The sequence below is a fragment of the Giraffa tippelskirchi genome, chromosome 13, assembly GCF_054371585.1.
Source record: "Giraffa tippelskirchi isolate mGirTip1 chromosome 13, T2T-mGirTip1v1.2.pri, whole genome shotgun sequence".
Classification (NCBI taxonomy): domain Eukaryota; kingdom Metazoa; phylum Chordata; class Mammalia; order Artiodactyla; family Giraffidae; genus Giraffa; species Giraffa tippelskirchi.
In genome coordinates this window covers 104,141,886-104,165,330 of record NC_137287.1, presented here as the reverse complement: position 1 = coordinate 104,165,330, position 23,445 = coordinate 104,141,886, and the positions used below count along the sequence as shown (strand labels likewise).

The following is a 23,445-nucleotide window of genomic DNA, read 5'->3' as shown; positions in this document are numbered from 1 at the left end:
TCCTGCTCACCTTCCCACATCCCCTACCTAACCTTCCCCAGCCCTCCACAATGCTTCCTCTCTGCAGCCCCTACGTGAGACTCATTTTGACACTTAGCACTGTATTTCAGGTTATTGGAGGCTCAGGGCATCAAAGGCTGCCTCCCCAAGAAGACTCCAGGTGTGGACTATGTGATAACCATTGAGTGTTGCCCACTGAAATGCACTGCTTTGGGTGTTGGGCAGTCAAGGAGGCATCGGTTCAGAAAGTCAAAGGACAAGGTGGAGGTTGGATTACTCACTCTTCCTACCCCAATTGCACCAAGCACAGAGCTCATCTAACTGCGAATCCAACTGTGAACTTGCCCTCATTCACTCAGGGTCTGTGTACATTCGTTGAGCACTAGACACTGTGAACACACCAGTGAACAGAGTGGAGACTTGCCTTCACGGAGCCCAGCAGATGAGCTGGTTAATTCTCTCACCAGCCATGCAGCGCCCAGATTAGATATCCCAGCACCATCTTTGGCTCCTCCCTCTGCCTCCCTTGCATTCTTACTGTCCTTCTTATTGCTTCTTCCGTAATCCAGTTCCTACATCTAATCCCTCCTCTCCCCCACCCCTGCCCCACCTTAAGCCCTAGCCTTCTGCTGGGACAAGTGCAGTGACCTTCCCCAACTGGGACCAGAGTTTGTTCTTCCCTTTCAATCCACCTCCCAACACTGGAGCCAATCTTCTTTCTGGAAGGCAAGTCTGATCATGACTTGACCCCAGCTGACACTTTCCAGATTATTCCCATCATCCCCATCAACTCCTGAGCATGGCACTCAAAGCCCTTTGCCATGCAGCTCTGACCTGTCTCTAGTTTCAATGCACACACCATGGTCCAGGCACACCAACTGCTCTCCACTGCCCCATAATCACAGCCAACATTTCACATCTACTCATGTCTTTCCCTATCTGCAACACAGACCACCACCTCCAGAGGTGAAGTCCCACCCATTCTTCAAAGTCTGGCTCAAATGCACCTCCTCCGAGGAGCTCCTCAATGACTTTCAGGTGAGAGTCATCACCGCCACCTCTGTGCTCCCAAATTCTTTGTTCCTATCTGCCCTGCATGCATGACACCTGTGTGTGTCTCTCCATACATGTAGCAGCAAGGCATGGTGGGAAACATGATGGTAGAGTCCCAGATCTCTGGACTAGGATTCTGCCCGGCTCCCTGCTCCCAGGTTCATTTAGTGTGGACTTATTAGTTCACTTCTCTGAGCCACAAGTTGCCTTGTCTGCGGAATCTTTCTCCCTAGTACCCACCTTGCAGAGTTGGGGTGAGACAAAGGGACACCTGAACACATGTGAAGCCCCACCACATTGTATTACACAATCCATGAGAATGCCTGTTATTTCTCTCCATCTCACAGTGAGCTCTTTATTTATTTTTGGCTGCACTGGGTCTTCCCTGCTGCACGTGGCCTCTTTGTTTGGGTGCACAGGGGTTTCTCTAGTTGTGGAGCACCAGCTCTAGGGTGCCTGGGCTCAGTAGTTGTGACACATAGGCTTAGTTGCCCCATGACACCTGGGATCTTAGTTCCCCGACCAGGGATCCAACCCACCCACATCCCCTGCATTGAAAGGCGGATTCTTAACCACTACACCCCCAGGGAAGTACCAAAATTGGCTCTTTGAAGGCCGGGACATTTTAAATTTATCTTCATTTAATCTACACTAGTTATCTGTTTCCCAGCCCCAAGCACACAATGGACACTGAACACTCACCTGACTTGATAATACTCTGTACAGCCCACCCCACCGTTATCACAACTTGGCTGGACAAAATTAAGTAGAGTCCAAGTAGATACTAGAAATTGGTGACCTCAGGTTTATTGCATTTGGCCCATGAAGTGCTTCAAAAGGCAAAACCAGCCTACTGCAGCTTAGACTTAAGTTATCAATATTTTGTAAATATCTGCAACCCCTGGTGTGGAGGCTGATAACCTGATAATCAACAGACGTGGATGCTCATGGGTGATGTCTGGCAGCTCTGGAATACCCCTCCCGTTATCAACTCCAATAGTTTTCTTACCTTTTGAGACACAGGCTTGTCTCTGAAGTCCTCAGAAGACACAGGTCTCGACCTAGAATAGGGAATTATAGTGGCTTTAACTCTGATCTTTGTAAGGACCATGTGGAGGCTGACCTAGCTGAATCACAGGCAGATGGAAAAGAAGTCAAGGTCAAGGGAAAAGGTGGTGCCCCAGGCCTGTGGACCCCCAACTCACATTTGACAAGCACCCCACTTCCCATAAGGGTTCCTCCAACACAGAGCTTTTCCAGAGCTTATACCTGCAAGCCTTCTTTCCACTGATGGGAGAACTATCCTCATGATGCCCTGAGGCTTCTCAGGTTACTATACTCCTGGCGTCATGCCAACAGCTTCCTAAAGGGAATCACCCATTTTACAGAAGTAGAAAAGGCTTAGAAGATCATGCAGGGGTCCAACTGTAATCCACAGATTAGGGAAATAAGGTCTGGGGAAAGCACATTTCCAGAGGGTCAAACACATTCACCAAAGGTGGGGCAAGACGAGCTCCTGACAATCCACGACGGGCACCCCACACGCCCAGCCCTCGATGTCCTTGGAGGCAGGACCTCTTTAGGGAGCTGACAGGACTCCCCTCACGCAGCATGGGGGCAGGTGCAGTGCATGGGAGAGGTCTGTTCCATGGAGCTCTGCTCTGAGCATACAAAGGGCACACTGCCCTGGGTCAACGGACCTCCACAGAGGATGGAAGACAGTGTTGTGTTAGGGTTATTAGGAGCATCCATCCACTTCATCAAAGTCAAGCCTTTGACTGTGTGGATCACAATAAACTGTAGAAAATTCTGAAAGAGATGGGAATACCAGACCACCTGACCTGCCTCTTGAGAAACCTGTATGCAGGTCAGGAAGCAACAGTTAGAACTGGACATGGAACAACAGGCTGGTTCCAAATAAGAAAAGGAGAACGTCAAGGCTGTATATTGTCACTCTGCTTATTTAACTTATATACAGAGTACATCATGAGAAACGCTGGGCTGGATGAAGCACAAGCTGGAATCAAGATTTCTGGGAGAAATATCAATAACCTCAGATATGCAGATTACACCACCCTTATGGCAGAAAGTGAAGAAGAACTAAAGAGCCTCTTGATGAAAGTGAAAGAGAGTGAAAAAGTTGGCTTAAAGCTCAACGTTCAGAAAACGAAGATCATGGCATCTGGTCCCATCACTTCATGGCAAATAGATGGGGAATCAGTAGAAACAGTGGCTGACTTTATTTTGGGGGGCTCCAAAATCACTGCAGATGGTGACTGCAGCCATGAAATTAAAAGACGCTTACTCCTTGGAAGGAAAGTTATGACCAACCTAGACAGCATATTAAAAAGCAGAGACATTACTTTGCCAACAAAGGTCTGTCTAGTCAAGGCCATGGTTTTTCCAGTGGTCTTGTATGGATGTGAGAGTTGGACTATAAAGAAAACTGAGCACCGCAGAATTGATGCTTTTGAACTGTGGTGTTGGAGAAGACTCTTGAGAGTCCCTTGGACTGCAAGGAGATCCAACCAGTCCATCCTAAAGGAGATCAGTCCTGGGTGTTCATTGGAAGGACGGATGTTGAAGATGAAACTCCAATACTTTGGCCACCTCATGCGAAGAGCTGATTCATTTGAAAAGACCCTGATGTTGGGAAAGATTGAAGGCAAGAGGAGAAGGGGACGACAGAAGATGAGATGGTTAGATGGCATCACCGACTCAATGGACATGGGTTTGGGTGGACTCCGGGAGTTGGTGATGGACAGGGAGGCCTGGTGTGCTGCGGTTCATGGGGTTGCAAAGAGTCGGACACGACTGAGCGACTGAACTGAAGTGAATCCACCTCATCAGCAACTGCCACCAGCAAGAATCGAGAGGGCACTCCAGGATGGCAGGGGAATAGCCAGGAAAGAGATGAGTCTCAGGCTCGGGGGACAGAGCAAATGAGCCAGTTTGGCTTGACAAAGGGCTCCTGGGCGGGGGGGGGGGGGGGGGGGGGAGGAATAGTGCAAGAGGAAGGAGAAAAATGGAAGCAGAATGTAGAATCTTAAATACCTTCACCAGGAAGTCTGAACAGGATGAAGGGCAGTTATGAAAACTCACCAGCATAAGATGTGGGGAGTAAGGAGGAGGAAGACTGGACACTGGCCAATGGTGTCCTAACCTAAACTGTATCTCGGTGACAGCCCAGATATAAGAACCAAAGGGGAGAGAAGAGCCAAAGGAAAGGAGACTTGGAAGCCAGGAACCAAGTAACTGAGGGAAATGCCAGAAACATTTCCAGGAAAGGAAACAATGAGGGAAAGTGGTTTAATGCACATGATGCTGGGCTGTCCAATTAGAAATAAAAAACAAGTTCCTAGAAATATGGGGACTGAAAAATGGCTACACTGCGGGGATAGAGAGAGCAGAAGAAACACACAAAAGACAGGATGGGTCAACTAGAAGTCTGGGATGCTCCAGAGTGAGCCACGGTGGTAATGAAGGACATTGAACATGGCGATGCAAGGTCACCAGTGAGAAAGCTGCAGAGGTGTATTCATGAGTCCATTTCTGTTAAGAATATTCCATATAGGTGTTGGCACGTGCCTAGAAAGAGAGCCTGGAAAAATATACTCCAAACCTAACGGCAGCTATTTCTGGCAGGTGAGATCAAAGAGAATGTCTATAGTATAAAACCATGCATTCCTCTTTATTTGTTAATTCAGAAGAGATTCATGGTAATCTTGAAGATTTATTTAAAGAGAGTGAATGGTGGGTACAATTTATTCATCTGTGAAAGATCACTGGACAGGAGTGCTGGTGGCAGCGTCGTTCACAGCAGCAAGAAGTATGGTGAATGACTCTTAGTAGATGAATGGCTGAGCAAATCAGTGCACCTGCACTCAGGACGTTACCCAAGGAACCAAAAAGATGAATCAGACCTTCAGCAGATGACTAGGGGGAATTTCCAGATGCTCAAAAGAAAAGAGTGCACAGAATGAGGTCAATATTTACAAAAGGATGACGAATAGGTATGGGCTGATATACAGAATGTGTGTGTACACATACACACATCTGTAAACAGGTCTGCCCTTAATAGTTACGGGGCCAAGGGCAAAAGAACAAACACTGGTCTACACAGCAAGTCTAGTTACTTAAAATGTTCATAGATTAATATATTGCTAAATAAAATACATTCTATTCACGTGCCTTCACGAATACTTTTCCTAACAACCTGGAAGGCCTCCAAGCCCTCTGTCCTGCTGTCCTCTCTGTCCTACTGAGGGGGGGCTTGTGAATGGTGGTATGTGGACAGCCACCGTCACCCATACACCCATACATCCCATGCTTCCACGGCTCCAAGGCCACCTCAAGTCTAGGCAGGGCTGCCCTCGAGGGATGCACTGAGCAACTTGCCTGGTGGTCCAGTGGTTAGGACTCTGCATCCAACTGCAGAGGGCGCAGGTTCCATCCCTGGTTAGAGAACTAAGATCTCATGCTGCCAGGTACAGCCAAAAAATAAAAAGAACTTCTTAAAAAAGTTTTAATGATGCACTGAGGAATAGGGCCCCAGACTCTGGAATCAGGTTCAAAGGGATTTGGGCAGGTAATTCCAATATTGAGAGCAGTGGAGAAAGAAGGGCAGTGTACCAGCAGGGCTGACTGGCCATCCTCTTAGCCCCTGGGACCTCCCTCATCTAGTAGAAAAGGACATGGTCAGAGAGGGGACAGAGTAGGTTGCCTGGTTCAGGGCAGGGGCCTCTCTGGCCTGCGTCTAAGGGACTCGTGTACCATCAGTACACACTGAACGATGAGCATAGACACTAGGGTGTGGATATGGATTATGGGGAGTAGGGGTCCAGTGTGGCAAAAAAGGTGGGCCGGCAATAAAGGAATACAACAAGTCTGCACTAACAGAAGGCACATATATCATCCCATTTATATTAAGAAGGCAAGCATGGGTAAGTATACAGAAAATGACCATTATTTTCTTTTGCTTTAAAGTCTGGGTTAACAAGTAACTAAAGTCAACATCACTCATGAGGGGGCCAAAGGCCATGCCTCATGGTGTGCTGGACTCTGGACCACTGCTTCTGCGGTATCCCCTACAAACCGATAACCTGACAACCCCAAACTGAAGGACATTCTATGACATAAGCAGGCTTCAAATCTTAGTGTCATGAAGGACAAAGATTAAAGCACATTAACGGTGACTAAAGAGAGATAACAACTAAAGGCAATGTGTGATCTGAACTGGATCCTAGACTCGGGGAGCAAATGGTCTCAAGGCCATTAGTACCATCGGTGAAATTTAAACATGACTTTACATTTTTAGGTGATATTGATGTTGTTTCCTGCTTATTAGAAGATCTGGGCAAAGGGGAGTTCTTTATCCTATTCTTAAAACTATTTAAAATTTATTATTTCAAAACTATAAGTTTTATGAGAGAAATATGAGTTTAACCAGAAGAGGGGAGCTCTGTTTGTGTTCAAGGACTGAGGCCACAAAAGGGAAAAAATACTGGTGGGGGACAATTAATGATACCCAAGAGCAAAGCACAAGAAGCAGAGAGACGTACTGGCAGGAAGGAAGAATCAGCTGGAGAGTTAAATATCCATGTAGGATGAGAGCAGATGAGAGGAAGCCTGCTCTGAGGGGAAGACAGCTGGAGTTGGGGTGGGGGGTTTGGTACAAACCTGGAAACAAGGGTGAGAGCTCAGAACTGCCACTGGGGGAGCAGGCGGGGAATGGGAGAATAACTGGTTTGCTGTTTAAAGAATCTGTAGCAGCAGGTGACTGAAGACCAAGTGCCATAAAGCTGCCCTGGAAATCGAGCTGAGAGGCTCAGCTCTCCTGTTTGGCCTTGAGTCTCAGGTATGCGAAGAACTGACTCATCAGAAAAGACCCTGATGCTGGCAAACACTGAAGGCAGGAGGAGAAGGGGACGACAGAGGATGAGATGGTTGGATGGCATCACCGACTGTATGCACAGGAGTTTGAGCAAGCTCCGGGAGATGGTGAAGGACAGGGAAGCCTGGTATGCTGCGGTCCATGGAGTGACAGAGTTGGACACAACTGAGCGACTGAACAACTGGATCTTAGGGCCCAGGGGTCCAGTGTTTTAGAGACTAAGCCCGGACTCTCACTCACCCTGACCCGATCTGCTCTCCCCAGTTAATACTGCTCCTTGTATTTAATGGAGGCTTATTGGTTTTCAACTTCCTTCTCCACTGAGACATCTTGGCAGCCGTCCCCAAGTCCCGAGTGGCTCCTCTGTGAAGTCGCTGTGGAACTCTGAGGGCCTCCACAGACTGCAGGGTCAGTGGCTACACTCAGAACCAGGAAAATGAGACAGAATTCCACATGCAGAACACAAAATGGAACATCACAATCCATCCCACAAACCGTTACCACGTGGCCGTTTTTCATCCAATCTGAGACATTCTTATTATTGATGAAGTCGAACTGAGAGCAGACAGTCGACAGGAAAAGCTCTAGTACTTGGAGCCAGGACAGATATGAGTGGAGGGCAATCCACAGGACAAAGGCAGCACAGAGAACCCACCTGCCACGGAAACCGTGGAAAATGCCAGCAAATCTAATGATAAATCCAGAAGGCCAACTGGCCCCACAGTTGGGGGACAGTGGAAGGCACAGCAGCCCTCTTAACATGAGCTGCACAAGCTCCAAGTCTTCATTTGGCTGCATCGGGTCTTAGTTGCAGGGATCTTCACTGCCACTGGTGGGATCTTTTGTTGCAGCACACCAACTCTCTAGTCGTGGCTTGAGGGCTCCAGTTATCGTGGCTCAAGGGCTCCAAGAGTTGCGGCACGTGGGCTGAGTTGTTCTGTGGCAGGTGGGATCTTAGTTCCCCAACCAGGGACTGAACCTGTGTCCCCTGCATTGCATGGAGAGTTCTTAACCGCTGGACCACCAGGGAAATCCTGAGCTCCAAAACAGAGGAAGGCGACAAGAGAACTGTGTGCAACACGAGGGTTTTATAAACCCAGGCTTCAAGCCAGGCCTGGACTTGAGGCACACTGTTCAGTCTTGCCCCTGGCACAATTCAGCAGCATCAGTTGGCCAAAGGTAAATCTCTTGGGGGAGAATTCAACCAGGGACATGGATTCCACGTTGAGTCACATTTCATGATCACCTAGATGTTACCAGAGTGTTAACTGACCACTAAGCCAAGATCCCCCTTCCCCAGATCTTCACCACATAGAGACCACCCACAGACAGAAAAAAATTCCTGCTCCCATTTCATCAACAGTGAAGACAGAAGATTTCATCATATTGTAAAACATGAGAAGTAGAGTGGTTCAATGAAATGTCATAAAAGATGCAGGTCTTTTAAACCAGTTTTATTAAATTAGGTATTAATAAACTAGAAGGATTTAAAAAAAAAAAAGAAGAAGAAACAGAAGCAAAGCTGATGGTGCTACATTTGACTGTCCCCCACTGTTTTTTTGACTTGGGGCTTTCATTTTCCAATCCAATGTTATCATTTCTACTTACAGCAGTCCGTGTTTATCCACATTTTTTACATGGGTCTAAAATACGCTAGAGTCATTCACAGTAAATATCATTTTCCCTCCCAAAGAAGAAACATCAGAACAGGAAAATCAGTTAAGATGCATTCCATTTTTTAGGTTAAGAAAAACTTCAGAAAACCCCCACCTAAAAAGAATAAAATCATGATAACCAGTAACTCATTTAAAAACAGACGCAGGAGGGACGGTGTCGAAGAAAGAAAAAATCTCCTAGATAAAACCTCTGCACAAAATAATCCTGGAGAAAGTTCTACTCAATGCCTACAAGTTCAGGCATCACTTGCCAGTGCTAAGGAGAACCTACTCTGCTCCCTAACAGTGGAGATGGGATGGTGCTGGCAGAAGGCTTCAAGGGCACTCAAGGACACGGCCGACTCATCCAGGGAAGGTGGCCTGGCTCTGCTCAGAAGTGGTATCAACTCTGCTCTCTTCAGCTTTACCACTGTGGGTTTTTTAAATGTGAAAAATTGTATCCTGGGACCTCCCTGGGGGTCCAGTGGTTGAGACTCTGCATTTCCAATACAGGGGGCTCAGGTTCAATCCCTGGTCAGGGAACTACGATCCCTCATGATTCACAGTGTGGGCCCCCAATTTTTTTTTAAGAAGTTGTATCCTAACATACACTTTTTAAAATTTATTCCTTAATTAAGCTAACAAAAGTAAAAACTTGTATCCTCAGCTTTATAAAATGTATCAAAAATTTAAAGGTGCAAGCTGACGCTAATGAGAGGCTTTTTCCTTTTCAAAATCAAATAAACAAGACAGAAGCCAGTGACTGTTGGGAACTGCAGGGGACCCAGAGGATTAATGAATGTTAAGATCACACCTTCAGTTGAGACCAACAACTCAGCTCACATGCCACTTAAAACGATGCTCTTCCCACCATACCCCACTGCCAGAGAGAATTCCCAGTTCAAATACCAAAGATTTCAAAATACCACGCATGACTCAAGAAAACAGTAGCTTCTTAGGGTGGTTTAGTACCTACTACTTACTCACTTCCTCCCAAAAAAGAATGAAAAACAAAAATTAAGTCAAGAGAGCTACAAATGCCTGGGAAATTTTTTTTAAAATAACTTTATTTCATTCAACATAATTGTTTCTTCTCTCCACCTTTAAAATTAGTAGGGAGGGAGGGGCACACACAGGGGCAAGCTGGGATTCGCCTACAGCTACCTGTAAAAAAGTTTATTCCATTCTTCTTGGTAGCGTTTAAATTGCAAAGTAAAAACAGCAGTCATATATAATTACACACATTTAACTCACATTATTTTGTAGAAAAACACATAAAATACAAAAAAAAAAAAAAAAAGGCAATATCAGGTGAGAAACCTTTAGAATGCGAAAACCCAGATGACCCTGAGGTACGCTGGATCTTAAAATCATTAGAACTACTCCAAAATATATACATGAGCCCGATCAGGAGAAATATAAAATACGAATGTGATCAAGTAACTGTGAAGCAAGTAAGAGAGGAAAGAAATCTGAAGGTCACTCAAGATTAGACCAGGATAAACCGTGACAGACCTGGGAGCAATACATTTCAATTCCTGCACTAAACGGCGGGCCAGGGATGGATATATTAGCAAAGCTCTCCCTGCAGCTTGCAGCCTTTTTTTTGGGGGGGGGGGGGGCAGAGCCAAACTCATGTGTTGAGCCACTTTTTACTTCACCTGTCAAAATCTCTTCTTTCAGGGTCAAAACTTTTATTAAAAGACAAAAGTATGTACACTTTACAAACCATTTCACTGTCAGTGTGAGTTTTTTCAAAATTTCACACAAAAAGTCATTGATGCTGAAAAACTTTGTGTTTTTGAACCAAAATTGTTTAACTGATGAAACCTGGCCTCCAGAGGCAACACTTGCTGGAACTGGGCAATCTCCCACTCCTTCTGGCTCTCGTATCCTGCTGGCTTTTACAGATCTAAGTAATTTTTCCTGGCTCAGAAGGGATCCCAGGGAAACCATCCTCACTCATCTCCTAACTGAGGCAAAGAAAAGCTCTGCAGAACAGGGATGCAGGGCCCGGAGGACACTGGTCTCAACTCCTGGCCCTTGGCCACCTGATCACAGCACTTCTCCCTTCTTCGTCTTGATAAAGGTCAGAAAAGGGCTCCAGCCACGTACTCCCTTTAAATATTCAGTCCAGCCACTTGCATGCTTGAGCCTGGCTTAATTTTATAATAATACACTATGGTTTGTGAATCATCCATGAAGGCTGTCTTAGAAACCCATCTTTGTCCCTGCTGGAAACTAGTAAGAGCCATAAAGACAGCTTTGTTAAGACCTACCCTGGTGGACTGAACCTCACCACCAGCTTCCCAAATCTCATTCTCCCACTAGAAGTGAAAATTAAAGACATCAGCAAATAGAGTAAATTGCTCTTTCTCCTCTTCTTCATACCTGCATCCAGGCTATCCTCACCAATTCCTACAGACTGAAAAATCTTCAGTCATCCAGGAAGAAGGCAAAAAAAATTTGTTAATGTTTAAGGTAAGACGTCTTGCAGAATTCCAAACTGCTAACAGATCACTCTGTAATTCTAAGCCTCTCGATACCATTTACAAAGTTCTAGGCTTTGATGGCTAACTTGCTTGCTCTTCCTATGATCACAAGACAAAGATTTGCCTCCTTTTTTTCTCACCCTACCCTCAGAAACATGTTTGTGAAGGCTACTTTCATTTTACATTTCAGAACCTCAGAGCCTCCAATTCAAAAGAAATACAGGTTATTTTAAGTTTTAAAATTTCTATTTGTATATATCTACACAGTCCTGGAATAGGGGCCCAGAATTCCAACTCTAAGGTGAGACCTGCTTATCTAGATAATGAAATTAGTGAAGCAACCTGATCACAACCTCAACGGAAAGCTGTGCGCTAGGCTAAGGTAACACTGCTTTCCAACTCAGATTAAGCCAAAAGGGAAACTGCTGCTGCTGCTGCTAAGTCACTTCAGTCGTGTCCGACTCTGTGCAACCCCATAGACGGTAGCCCATCAGGCTCCGCCGTCCCTGGGATTCTCCAGGCAAGAATACTAGAGTGGATTGCCATTTCCTTCTCCAGTGCATGAAAGGGAAAAGTGAAACTGAAGTCGCTCAGTCGTGTCCGACTCTTAGCGACCCCATGGACTGTAGCCTACCAGGCTCCTCCGTCCATGGGATTTTCCAGGCAAGAGTACTGGAGTGGGATGCCATTGCCTTCTCTGAAAGGGAAACAGACCTTCACAAATTATAGCTGCTTAACAATCTGGCTGAAGGCATGTGAGGTAATGGTCAAGTTCAGTGTAAAAGCACAGAATTCTTCTGTGGGCTTTCCTTCAGAAAAAGGACTCTGCATACTCAAGTCTCACATGTGAAAACTGAGAAAAGAGCAGCAAGTGTTCGAAATAAACATGAACTCATCAGGTTTTAAAATTTTCTAACCGGAATGTATGAATTCAAAACTACGATATACGCCTGATTTTAAATCAACGACAACAGTGCCAGACCAGCAAAATGACTGGTGATTCAGGAACACTGACCACAGACAGGCTCAGGTCCAGCTTGGCTCAAAGCAATCACTTCCACTCTGACAGCAGTCAGATTTGGGTCATCCACATTACTAGCAAGCTAATCTGATCAGGCTTATCAGACCTAAAGCTGAGGTTTTGTTTGTAGACTATGCTGAACTATGGTAACCATCACAAAAGGAGTTCTTCATACCAAATCTCATAAAACAATCCTTAAAGAAAAACTTCCCTAGACTTATCTTGGTTATAGCAAAAGGAAACTGCTTCCTTTCCAACACCTTATTATATCCTGAAGAAAATACTTATCTTTAAATCAATGAATCTGAATTACTGAATCACCAAATCTTCATTTAAAAAAAGAAGGTGAAAGGTGTGTTTAGACCATGATTTCACTTGGGGGTAAAAAGGGATGAAGATGATAGTCTCAAAAGAAAGGAGCTGCACTCATCAATCGTCCAAGCTGGGGAAAAAAAAAAAATTAGAACTCATTACTTGCAATTTTACAAAATAGTCAAAGCCTATCTTAAGAATCGCCCGCCTGAATTCTCAGGATACAAAAACCCTGGCCCAAGCTTTTCTGACCTATAAACTTCAAACTGGATCTGAAAAACCAAGCAGTGCTTTCTAACGCTGTGGTTACCTTTTCTGGTTCTCGGCTCATTCTGATGTCAACAAGCGCCTGGTGAGGGGGCTCTGCAGTCAACACTGTCATCCTCGTTTTCAGGTCAGAACAAGAGACAATTATTAATAGCTTAACAGTCACAAAGCTAGGAGGACTCTACAAGGACTCCAGCCTGATCCCCTCCTGCCAGTTCCATGTGAGCTTGCAGGGATAAATGTTAAGACCAAAATTAGCTCTGAAGACTACATTAAACCATGTCATCTGAGGCACATGGTAAAATGCAGATTTCTAATCGCCTAACTCAGAATTTCTGCTAATCGGACTTTAGAAATTTTATGTCAGTCAAGTTCCACAGGTGATTCTGAAACCCATCAGCCTGAGGACCACCAGCGTGAGTGAATCCTAAATCCAAATCCAGCCATCTGTTTACCTATCCTGCACACAACACAGACTTTGCCAAGCAAAAAAAGCAGCTTATTCAAGATCACGACACCCATGACCTAACCTAAATGAGACCCATTTGAAGACTATATGCCTCAGCCTAAAGAGGCAGGCCAATGGACTTACTAGGTCAGAAGTGCACACAGTATCAGCTTCACTCTTTCCAAGGTAACTTCTCAGCTGACAATATTCAACATTTTATTCACAAACCCCATGCACTCCTGGACATATCTTCTTATAGATTATCAACACACATGGTATCTAACTCCTTCTGAAGGTGTGTAACATTTCAGTGAAGGTATCATACTGTTAACTTCTAGAGGAGGTAACATGGATATAATCCTAGTGAAAATCATGAAGTTTGGTTTACTCATCCATAACTGTGGTCAGTAACCTAAAGATCATACAGAAAACTACCTTCTGTCCATTTAACTTTATTTTATACTGAAAGTTGCAGCACATCACCTTCTGAACTCACTTCTTAGAGTATAGAATTTTTAAAGGGAAGATGATTTCGGATTATTATAGATTGGCTGTGTTTACTGACTCTGAAACACACTTTTAGGGGAAAAAAATAAAACAGTACTACCCTATGGTATCCACCAAGCTCTATCCCATAGATTTTCTCTGAAGGAAACAGCCTGAAAAAACTTCATGGCATTGAGGCCAAGCCCTGCACTTCTGAAAGCCCTCTCACAGTAACATGAAAGGGTGAAAACAGCAGGAGGCTTAGAAGTGTACTGTTTGAATGGAGAAAAAAGGAACAACCTTAGAAATAAGCACATCTGAAAAAAAAACAGTGAAGGATTTCAAAAGATCAGCCCTAATTTAAGGAAGAAGTATGGCTACCTTATCATTTGAACCTAAAAGAGTATACCCAGGGCAAGACAAATTTCAGAAGACATGATACTCTTGAAATACAGAATTTTATTTAGAAACTGTTTTAAAAGTAGAAAAAAACCCTGTCAAGAAAGACCAAGTGGAAAATGGGTTCCCAACAAAATGGAATTTTAGGGCAACAAAAGTCTAAAAGGCCACAAAAGAGAAATAGCACCACTGTTATTTGAACAATGGCTAGTTACTTGCATTTTTTGGCATTGTTAATCACTGAATCTGGGTTTTCCTCTGAATTCCACACAGAGCATGCACTACACAACAATTTTATCATAAAATACCTGCTTGCTACACACATTTCAGGACAAGCTACCACCAGAAACAAATCAATACAAATACATCAGGGGCTGAACAATCTCAGTAGTGGGTGACACACATGTTGCAGAATTCTGCCAAACAAAGGAACTGAGTCGGCTGTGAGCAAAGCAGATGAGGGAATTAAGGAATGAAATATTTTAAATATTAATAATTAATTCAGACATGGTACTATATTTTCTGCAAAAGAAAATTAACATTTAGTAACACGCTAACATTTTTATCTCCAAAGAGATTAGTGCACTGGCAAAGTATTCCGATAACAGTGGAGGGCTGTGGACAGCAGGTACCGAAAACACCCAGCCTTGCAGATCCCAAAGGAGTGGTGGCCTTCACTGATCACTCCCTTTGCCAGAGGTCCAGAAAGAACTTGCAGTATGATCACCTGCCTGCTGAACTTCCACTCTAAGCAGCAAATTTTAAGGAGCCAAAGAGGAGTCCCCAGTGGGGAAGGGGAGCAGAAAAGAGGAACATGTTAAATGTAAACTTAAAAGACAGTAAAACGGGACACAACCCCCATTCAAATCCCAGAGATGTGGGCAAGTCCCCAAAAGTAGTTGTTAGGTTTAAAAACTGGACACACCTCATTTCCAAAAAAAAAAAAAACCACACACACACACACACACACAGTACACAGAATTATCAGGGATAACTGGAAAAATCACCAGAGAAATGCTCAATGAAAATCAAGCTCTTTGACTCAAAACGTCTCAGGTCTGAAACACACCCTCTATTCATCCAGGCCACAATGCCTCTTGCTTCTTAGCAGGCATGCTATTGGTCAAGGACAAGGACACCAAAATGGCTTAAGAATAACTTTTCAAATTTTGCTTTTGGGCCAATGTCTGGGCTTATGAGGATCAAGCAGTCCTGCGAGGGCTGGGAACAGCAGGTCCCAAAGGCTCCAGGTTCCAGCCTTTCCTTCCCAGACACAATGTCAAACACACATTTTATATTTTGAAATATGGAAGCATCTTTTAAATACTCTTAAGGCATTTATTTATTAAAACGTTCTCTGCCAAGATTTCACATTAACTTAAAATTCAAATCAGTCTTTACATTTCTCTACTGAGGTCTCCACCTTCTCCAGCTATCAGTGCTACCAGCATCCACAAAGTGAGCCCCATGGTCAGCCTCTTTGTTCCCTGGGTGAACCAACTAGATGTTAATACTGCTCTGCTACAAGGTAAACGCTCCTAACTCAAACTTATTGGAAAAGGAGTGAAACTTCTGCAAAGTGCACTTTTAGAAGAGGTACTTTTTGCTTATGAAAAGAAACCAGTGAGTCCTCTAAGAATAATAAAAGGGAGTATTTTACAGTTAAGCACATGATTTGGAGTGAAGAATTCAGATGTTGCTCAGCTGGTCCAGGCTATTAATACTCTTCCTGTTCCTCCTGTGGGCCCCCTTCATCAGGTATCACGAAGCCTTCCTGAAATGGGAAGATGGGAGGGGAGAGCTATTATTCAACGCTGAATGAAAGATCAGTTTCTACTGTGGGTTCCCTTTCCTCATATTTAAAGCCTCTCAAAGTCAACGGTTCTTCCTGTCTCTACCACACACTTGGCACTGAATGGCACAAGACCACATGACTGCTTTTCTATTGGTCAGGCAGTGGAACCATATCGCACAGAAGGCCAAAACTGAGCACAAAGCCACTCTCACACTGTTCAGGGTGATGGATGTGTCCACTGTCTTGATGATGGCAATGATGTCATACATCAAGTTGGACTTAAATACATGTAGTTCATTATACCAACTGAACCTCAATAAAGTTGTTTTAAGAAAACTTACCCTCAAAAATCCCTGTTCAGTTCAGTTCAGTCGCTCAGTCGTGTCCAACTCTTTGCGACCCCATGAATTGCAGCACGCCAGGCCTCTCTGTCCATCACCAACTCCCGGAGTCTACCCAAACCCATGTCCATCGAGTCGGTGATGCCATCCAACCATCTCATCCTCTGTCGTCCCCTTCTCCTCCTGCCCCCAATCCTACCCAGCATTAGGGTCTTTTCCAATGAGTCAACCCTTCGCATGATGTGCCTGCCCAAAGTATTGGAGTTTCAGCTTCAACATCAGACCTTCCAATGAACACCCAGGATTGATCTCTTTTAGGATGGATTGATTGGATCTCCTTGCAGTCCAAGGGACTCTCAAGAGTCTTCTGCAACACCACAGTTCAAAAGCATCAATTCTTTGGCGCTCAGCTTTCTTCACCGTCCAACTCTCACATCCATACGTGACCACTGGAAAAACCATAGCCTTCACTAGACGGACTTTTGTTGGCAAAGTAATGTCTCTGCTTTTAAATATGCCATCTAGGTTGGCCATAACCTTCCAAGGAGTAAGTGTCTTTTAATTTCATGGCTGCAGTCACCATCAGCAGTGATTCTGGAGCCCAAAAAAATAAAGTCTGACACTGTTTCCACTGTTTCCCCATCTATTTCCCATGAAGTGATGGGACCAGATGCCGCCTTGCTTCTGTGCCCCAAAAATCCCTGAAGTCACCATAATAGTACCAGATCATCTCCTCTCAATCAACTGTCTACACTGCCAGCTTTTCCTTCATGTCTTTTTTTACTGCACTTAGGAACCTGCATCTCCCTTAGAAGAAGGGGACGACAGAGGATGAGATGGTTGGATGGCATCACCGACTCGATGGACATGAATTTGAGCAAGCTCCGGGAGATGGTGAAGGACAGGGAAGCCTGGTGTGCTGCAGTCCATGGGGTTGCAAAGAGTCGGACATAACTGAGTGACTGAACAACAACAAGGAACCTGCATGCTACCGCAGGTGCTGTGGGTGGTCTGTTTACCCATAACTAACAAGGTTGACCAAACATGAGAGGCATGGGAAACCTCGGATGTGTGGCTCCCACCTCACACTCACTCCAGGCATGTGGCATGAGCTAATGGCTACACCACCATAAAAACTTAAGACTCCCCCTTCAACCACCATCTTTTTTTTAAACTAAACCTCTATGGCCAAATTTACTTAACATATGACTCCACTAAAACAATACTCGGACTAAACACAAAGACACCTATATCTTCATCAACTTTGTTTGCATTATCTGGCACACAGCAAGCCTGAAATACAGATTTATTGAACAAATTATCAACTTTTCAGTCATCAATCTTAATACCCCCAAATTCACTTAATGCGTTTAGAGAACAGTGCAAATAATAACATTAATGTTACCTTATTATTTGTTATGGCCACATACTGTGTAACACTTAGACAAGACATATACTATAGCTTGATCCTCAAGATACTGCTGGGCATGGCAGAAGAACTATTAATAATTATAGCCATTAAACAGTGGACACAGCAAAATGTCAAATCCTAAATCCAGGGAAAATGAGTTTTCCCTATTCAGCTGTAGAATATACATGACTCCCAAGAGACCCGACCACAAGGCAGTGTGAAGCAATGGGAACCGGCACATTCCAGTGTGGGAGGAAAAAGGTACCTCTCATAGCTGTGGGCAGCAGATATCAAATAGGGGCCATGTGCCTGGTTCTCCAGGGCACACCTGGGGCCGTATAAAAAAGAGGCAACAACTCAGACTGAGGGGTCCAAGCTGAGCAGGGTGGAGTGGGGATGGCAGGATTAAGAGCACTTGGTGGCATTTGTGACCTACCAGTGGCCACAAGCTACAGAAGCAGGGCAGCCAGCCACCTCACTGTCCCGTGCAAGCCTCAAAGGCTTCAGACCTCAAGGCAGAGGCTGAAGTGCCCCCCTTTGGCTGACCCTGTGTGTCAACGATGAAGTCTTTAAATGAATGCTACGCTGAAACACAAGCATCAGTACCGAGCTTGCCAAAATCCACCAGATAAAATGTATTTTCTCTTAGGTGGCAAAGTGGCAAAAAAACATCCCCAAGTCAGCACGTACATCTGTGGCGTAGAGAATGTCCACGATCCTCTGTAGCACAGGGTTGTTCTCCCCCTCGTTCTCCTGGCAAATCAACTCAATGTTCCTCAGCTTTCCAAAATAGAAGTCTCTCTCCTTCTCCAAGTCTTCAACAGTAAGCTTCAATACATTGACCTGCACAAAACATTAGAAACGGTGAAACATCTAGAATTCATACACCAACAGCACATCAGATTAAACTTCCAACCTGAAAGGAGATGTGTGGTCTTTCATCAAATTCTCTAACAAGGACAAAACTCCCATTTTAATTTGATGTCAATTTTCCTCATCCCCAGATCAACAGCATGGGCTTATTCATGGCACTCTGACTATAACAATTCCAGCAAAAGGACAGGCTACATGAGGAAACATAAAGGTACTTCTCAGAGACTAAGACAAGATCAAAGAGAAAAAGGCATGGGTGCTCAGACAAATACAGAAGCAGAATCCACAACCTGGCCCAGCAGAGTGGCTACCAATTATATACTGAGTCCATATACTTGGTCAGTCAAGTCCAGGTCTTTCTGCAAGCTCAAGTCAACAGTAAGAGAGGGTCTGGTCCAAGGGAGCAGGGTAGAAATGATGAGCAAGAGGGCAAAACTAGTTAAAGACAACTAATACTGGCCAAAAACAGCCAGCACTGATGGGCATAGAAACTCAATTGTTATTTCTCCCCCCAGTATGCTGTGGCTAGGGTGTGACCCATGACTCAAAAGAAAGGCATTCTCTGATGAGAGGGTCCCCGCGTCACTCTCTCCCCCAAGACAGTCTCAAAATGGAGAGACATGAGCAAAGGAAAGGAGCACACCCCACCATATTCCACCCCTAGCTCCCTGAGCATATCGTCAGCTCACCACCCATGCCACAGGATCTTCCAGGAGCCCCACTGAGGGACTCTAATTTCCACAAAGAGGCAATGACAAAACAAATCTCAGTGAATAGGTCAGGATTCTATTCAGCCAAGAGTAATAAAAGTCATAACAACTCTCACAGTCCAGTGTGTCTTCATTCCAGTATATTCAACTATGACTCTTACTGAATGCAAATTACATGGCAAATGGTACAATATAAAATCTTCACAGGCCTTACAGGCTAGGGCCCCATAGAAAGCCCAGCCAGGATATCAAAGGTGCAGCTGCTGAGAACAATGTGGGTAGTGGAGTTCTGAGAGCCAGAAGCACTACAAGAATCTAGTCCACCTTCTGAGCGTCTAGTTACCAAAACAGCTCATCCAGCTTCCCCCCAGCCTGATGGAGAAGCCAGACCCAACCAAAGGGACCAAGTCCTGCCCCCTCCTCACAACCTGCAGTTGAGAGGCAGCCAGAGATGAGGAGCAGGTGACTGGAACCATCAGGACCATTTTGTCAAAGACTTAATTTCAATGTTTGCCATCAAAGGCCTGAACAGACAGATCCAGATTCAAGGCTCTAGAAACAAGGTTCTAGACACTCTCACTATTCCTTTAGCAACCACAGGAATCACTTTTAAAAACTGAGGGGCCTCCCTGCTGGCTCAGCAGTAAAGAATTGCCTGCCAACGAAGAGACACAGGTTCGATCCCTGATCCAGGAAGTTCCTACATGCCGCAGAGCAACTAAGCCTGTGTTCTGCAGCAAGAGAAGCCACTGCAATGAGAAGCCCACATGCCCAACGAGAGTATCCCTCACTCTCTGAAACTAGCAAAAAGCCCACAAAGCAACACGGAGCCAGCACAACCAAAAACAAATAAATAATTTAAAAATAAATAAATAAAAATAACTGAAAGTTTCCATAAAGTACTAACACCACCCAGTCGCCAGCAAAACAAAATAATTCATCCGCCCCCACTCTCCCCACCCCTGCTTTAAGTGCTGTTTGTAGCCCCTCCTTAAAGCATCAGTTACTCCCAAAGCAGAGGGGGAGAAGGGAACAAAAGGATCAAAGGTGACTATCCCCAGCAGTGAAAGCTGCTTGGATCTTCGGCCCAAGGTCCACGAGTGAGAGAAGAGGCCTGTAATCACACGAGAAGGAAAGGGAAGTGCTTAACGTGGCACAGCAGCCTGGAGCCCACTTGTATAGGCACGTTACACCAGTGCCTCCCTCATAAGCCCACTGAAACTCTCTCCCGCCTATACATCATCCAGGGCACCAGAAACCAGCCCGATAGGCCCCACCCACAAGGCCAAGGCAGCAGCCCTCCCTGACATCCCTCAATAACCATGAATCCACAAGAAACAATCAACAAGCATACACTTCTCTTACAGCGAAGTAATAGCTGGAACCTAAGAAGCCCAAGGAGAATGTTTTAGATCTGGCACTGGCCAATACGGTAGCTAGGAGCCACAGGTGGTGTTCTGAGCACTTGAAATGCAGCTAGTGTAATTGAGACAGGCTGTAACTATCAAATACACACTGTATTGCAAAGACCCAGTACAGTGTTCAAATGTTAAACATCTCACTGATAATTATTTGTAATGATCACGTCAGAATGCTAATACTTCAAATATACTGAGTAATTATTATAATTAACCTGTTTCTTATTATTTTTTTCAGTGTGACTACCAGAAAACTTTCAGTTCTATATATGTATGTCTCACATTTCTGGTTTACATTCTATTTCTACTGAATAGTGTTGCTTTGGACTAGAGTCAATTAACAGTACACTTCTCCAGGATGACTTAAGAATGTGGAATCGGGCTTCTCTGGTGGTCCAGTGGTTAAGGGTCCACTTTGCAGTGCAAGGGACACCAGTTCAATCCCTGGTCCGGGAAGATCCCACATGGCTTGGAGCAACTAAGCCCATGTGCCACAACCACTAAAGCCTATGCTCTAGAGTCTGTATTCCACAAAAAGAGAAGCCACTCGCAACAAGAAGCCTGTGCACCTCAACTAGAGAATAGCCCCAGCTCTCCACAACTAGGGAAAACCCACGCACAACAGTGAAGATCCAGTGCAGTCAAAAATAAAAATTAATTACGTTGAAAAAAAAACAAATATGGAATCACTGAAGATCTCCCAAGGCTATGAACACCAAAAGGTAATTTGTGTAGAATACACTGCCCACCAAGCCCATGAGGCTCCACTTTTCATGACCAACATGGTCATGTCCCCCAGACCTCCATCCCTTTATCAAGTGCACCACTTTAAATACTCTTCAGGATCAGAGAGATCATGTATATGAGCCATGGGAATCAGTAATAGCATGTGCGCAGGACGTTGACAACCTGCAAAGAACCTAAAACCCTTCACGTTGAAAATAATAATGATAAAAATCAAAGCCTTGTGCTGGCCACACATGTTATTTCTGAAGCAGGGCTGGTCAGGCTCACAGGGTGTGAGCTGCACTGCTGTCCTTCTCTGGAACCTCTCACAGAGCTGCTGCAAAAGTGAAAGCAAAATGCCTAGCAGAGCACTGGTGCTCGCACTCTAAAAATGCTAGTTTTGTTTTTGCTGTTACCACTTGTATATTTCACCAAAAAAAATCTTTGACTCCTGTGAACTTTGAAAACATACTTCAAAGCCTTTTTCACTCTATCGAGACGACAAACAAGAACCATAATAATCACAACTGTCTTTCATCCACCCCCACTTACCCCCTTTATCCCAAACCCTTCAAGGCACTTGGCAAAACATCAGGTTGTGAAATCCATCCAACCACCGAGAGTAAAGTATCGGCCCCGCTGCATATGAGGCAGTGAGTTCAGAGGTTAACTGACTCTCCCAAAGTTAGAAGTAGCAGAGCCAGGACCAGTCGCAAATATACACCCCCGCCCCCAAATCCGGTGCTCCCTCACCCAGTATACCAGCTGGGCAGCAGTCCCATGGAATCCATCACATCTTCTTCTGGAGAGCGTGAGGCCAACCCTGTGCTGGCCACCAAGTCTCAATACTGACACCTCTTTACTCTATTTCTGAGACTACTTTCTGTGTACACCTATGCCTGGAAACCAGCAGTTCCGGGGACGCCTCCTCACCCTCCAGGACTTCTGCACCCATGGTCACAGTGCCCACAGGGTGCTCACAGGCCCACAGGCCACAACAACGGGGATGCCGACCCAGTCACCTCCACCCTCCCGAGGCGCCCACATCATGGGGCACACACAAATCAGAGAATGAAAAAAAAACAACAATAAATGTGATCTTGGGGGCAGGCTTTTATGTCCTGATTTCCTCAGAGTATGGTCGGGGTCACACAGGTTCTGGATTAAAGTGAGGCTATTTCCCCCAAGCTTTAGGACTTGGCTTTCAGGAAAGTGAAAAGGTTCATTCCCAAACTCACAGGAATTATAGAGCATCCTTGATTTTTAAATCTGGAATTAATTACAAGGATCATCCAAAAGCAAACAAAACAACTATAAGAATTAGTGAGAAAATGTCTCAAAATCTAAAATTTGTTCTGATCTACGGAGACCTCTACCAACTATCTTCAGATACTTAACTGGTTCAAAAGAAGACGTTTCAAATCATCTACCTATTAAGAACAGAAAATCAGCTCCACTCTCCACTTGATTCTCCAGTGACCCAGGATGTCAGCAGGGACACTGCAGAATATTTTTTTTTAATTATTATTTAGAAAGGAGCTCTCCATTATCTCCTGTCAGAGCCAAATTCAAGAGACATTCTCTGAATCCCAGGAACCCTGACAGTGTTTCAGAGACTTTCAACAGGGTTCTACCTCATGCGTGCATTTCCAAACAGATACTGGTTTCTAATAGAAACAATCGAGCTTAGAAACAGCTGCCCGCCCCCCTGTTCCATCTTCATGTCCAGGCTCACAGTCCCCACACAGGTCCCAAAGCCCTGATACACGTCACGAGGACTGCTGTGATATGCAGACAAGGCAGGTCTTCCCATAAGAACACAGACAAGCTCCCCAGTCAGGGCAGCAAGCGCCCCTACCCCCAAAGGGCTCCTATTGTGGACACAAGAGATGCCTACCTGCTGCATCAATTCAGCTGCTTCATCATCTCCATTCCCTACACCAGGATTCTTCCGCACCACACCCGGGCCAGCCTTAGGGGTTGCAGTAGTTCTGTGTGTTGCAATGGGCCTCTGTGGAGCTGAGAGAGGAACAGAGTTGGCTTTTTTTCAAGAGGAGAAATTTCAAGACAAAAAGAACCCACCAGACAACAAGAGGAGGTTGTGACCAACTGCTCTCCATAGCTATGCAGTGAACAGACCCACCG

The 23,445-nt window shown here is 44.9% G+C and overlaps 2 protein-coding genes across 15 annotated transcripts in view; both read right to left on the bottom strand.

Moving 5' to 3' along the window:
* Positions 1-7,332, bottom strand: part of EFCAB8 (EF-hand calcium binding domain 8) — a 51,236-nt gene extending 43,904 nt beyond the window's left edge. For all 4 annotated transcript variants that reach the window (XM_081559692.1, XM_081559690.1, XM_081559689.1 and 1 more), the window contains exons 1-2: positions 7,187-7,332; positions 2,063-2,114 (exon numbers count right to left, since the gene is read on the bottom strand). In XM_081559692.1, the coding sequence (XP_081415818.1) occupies positions 2,063-2,114; positions 7,187-7,275 (141 nt within the window). In that variant the 5' untranslated portion in view covers positions 7,276-7,332. The remainder of the gene's footprint in view (positions 1-2,062; positions 2,115-7,186) is intronic.
* A 6,734-nt stretch (positions 7,333-14,066) lies between these two features.
* MAPRE1 (microtubule associated protein RP/EB family member 1) overlaps positions 14,067-23,445 on the bottom strand; it is a 28,189-nt gene continuing 18,810 nt past the window's right edge. For all 11 annotated transcript variants that reach the window (XM_081559683.1, XM_081559688.1, XM_081559685.1 and 8 more), the window contains 3 exons: positions 23,198-23,319; positions 18,264-18,416; positions 14,067-15,800 (listed from right to left, as the gene is read on the bottom strand). In XM_081559683.1, the coding sequence (XP_081415809.1) occupies positions 15,744-15,800; positions 18,264-18,416; positions 23,198-23,319 (332 nt within the window). In that variant the 3' untranslated portion in view covers positions 14,067-15,743. The remainder of the gene's footprint in view (positions 15,801-18,263; positions 18,417-23,197; positions 23,320-23,445) is intronic.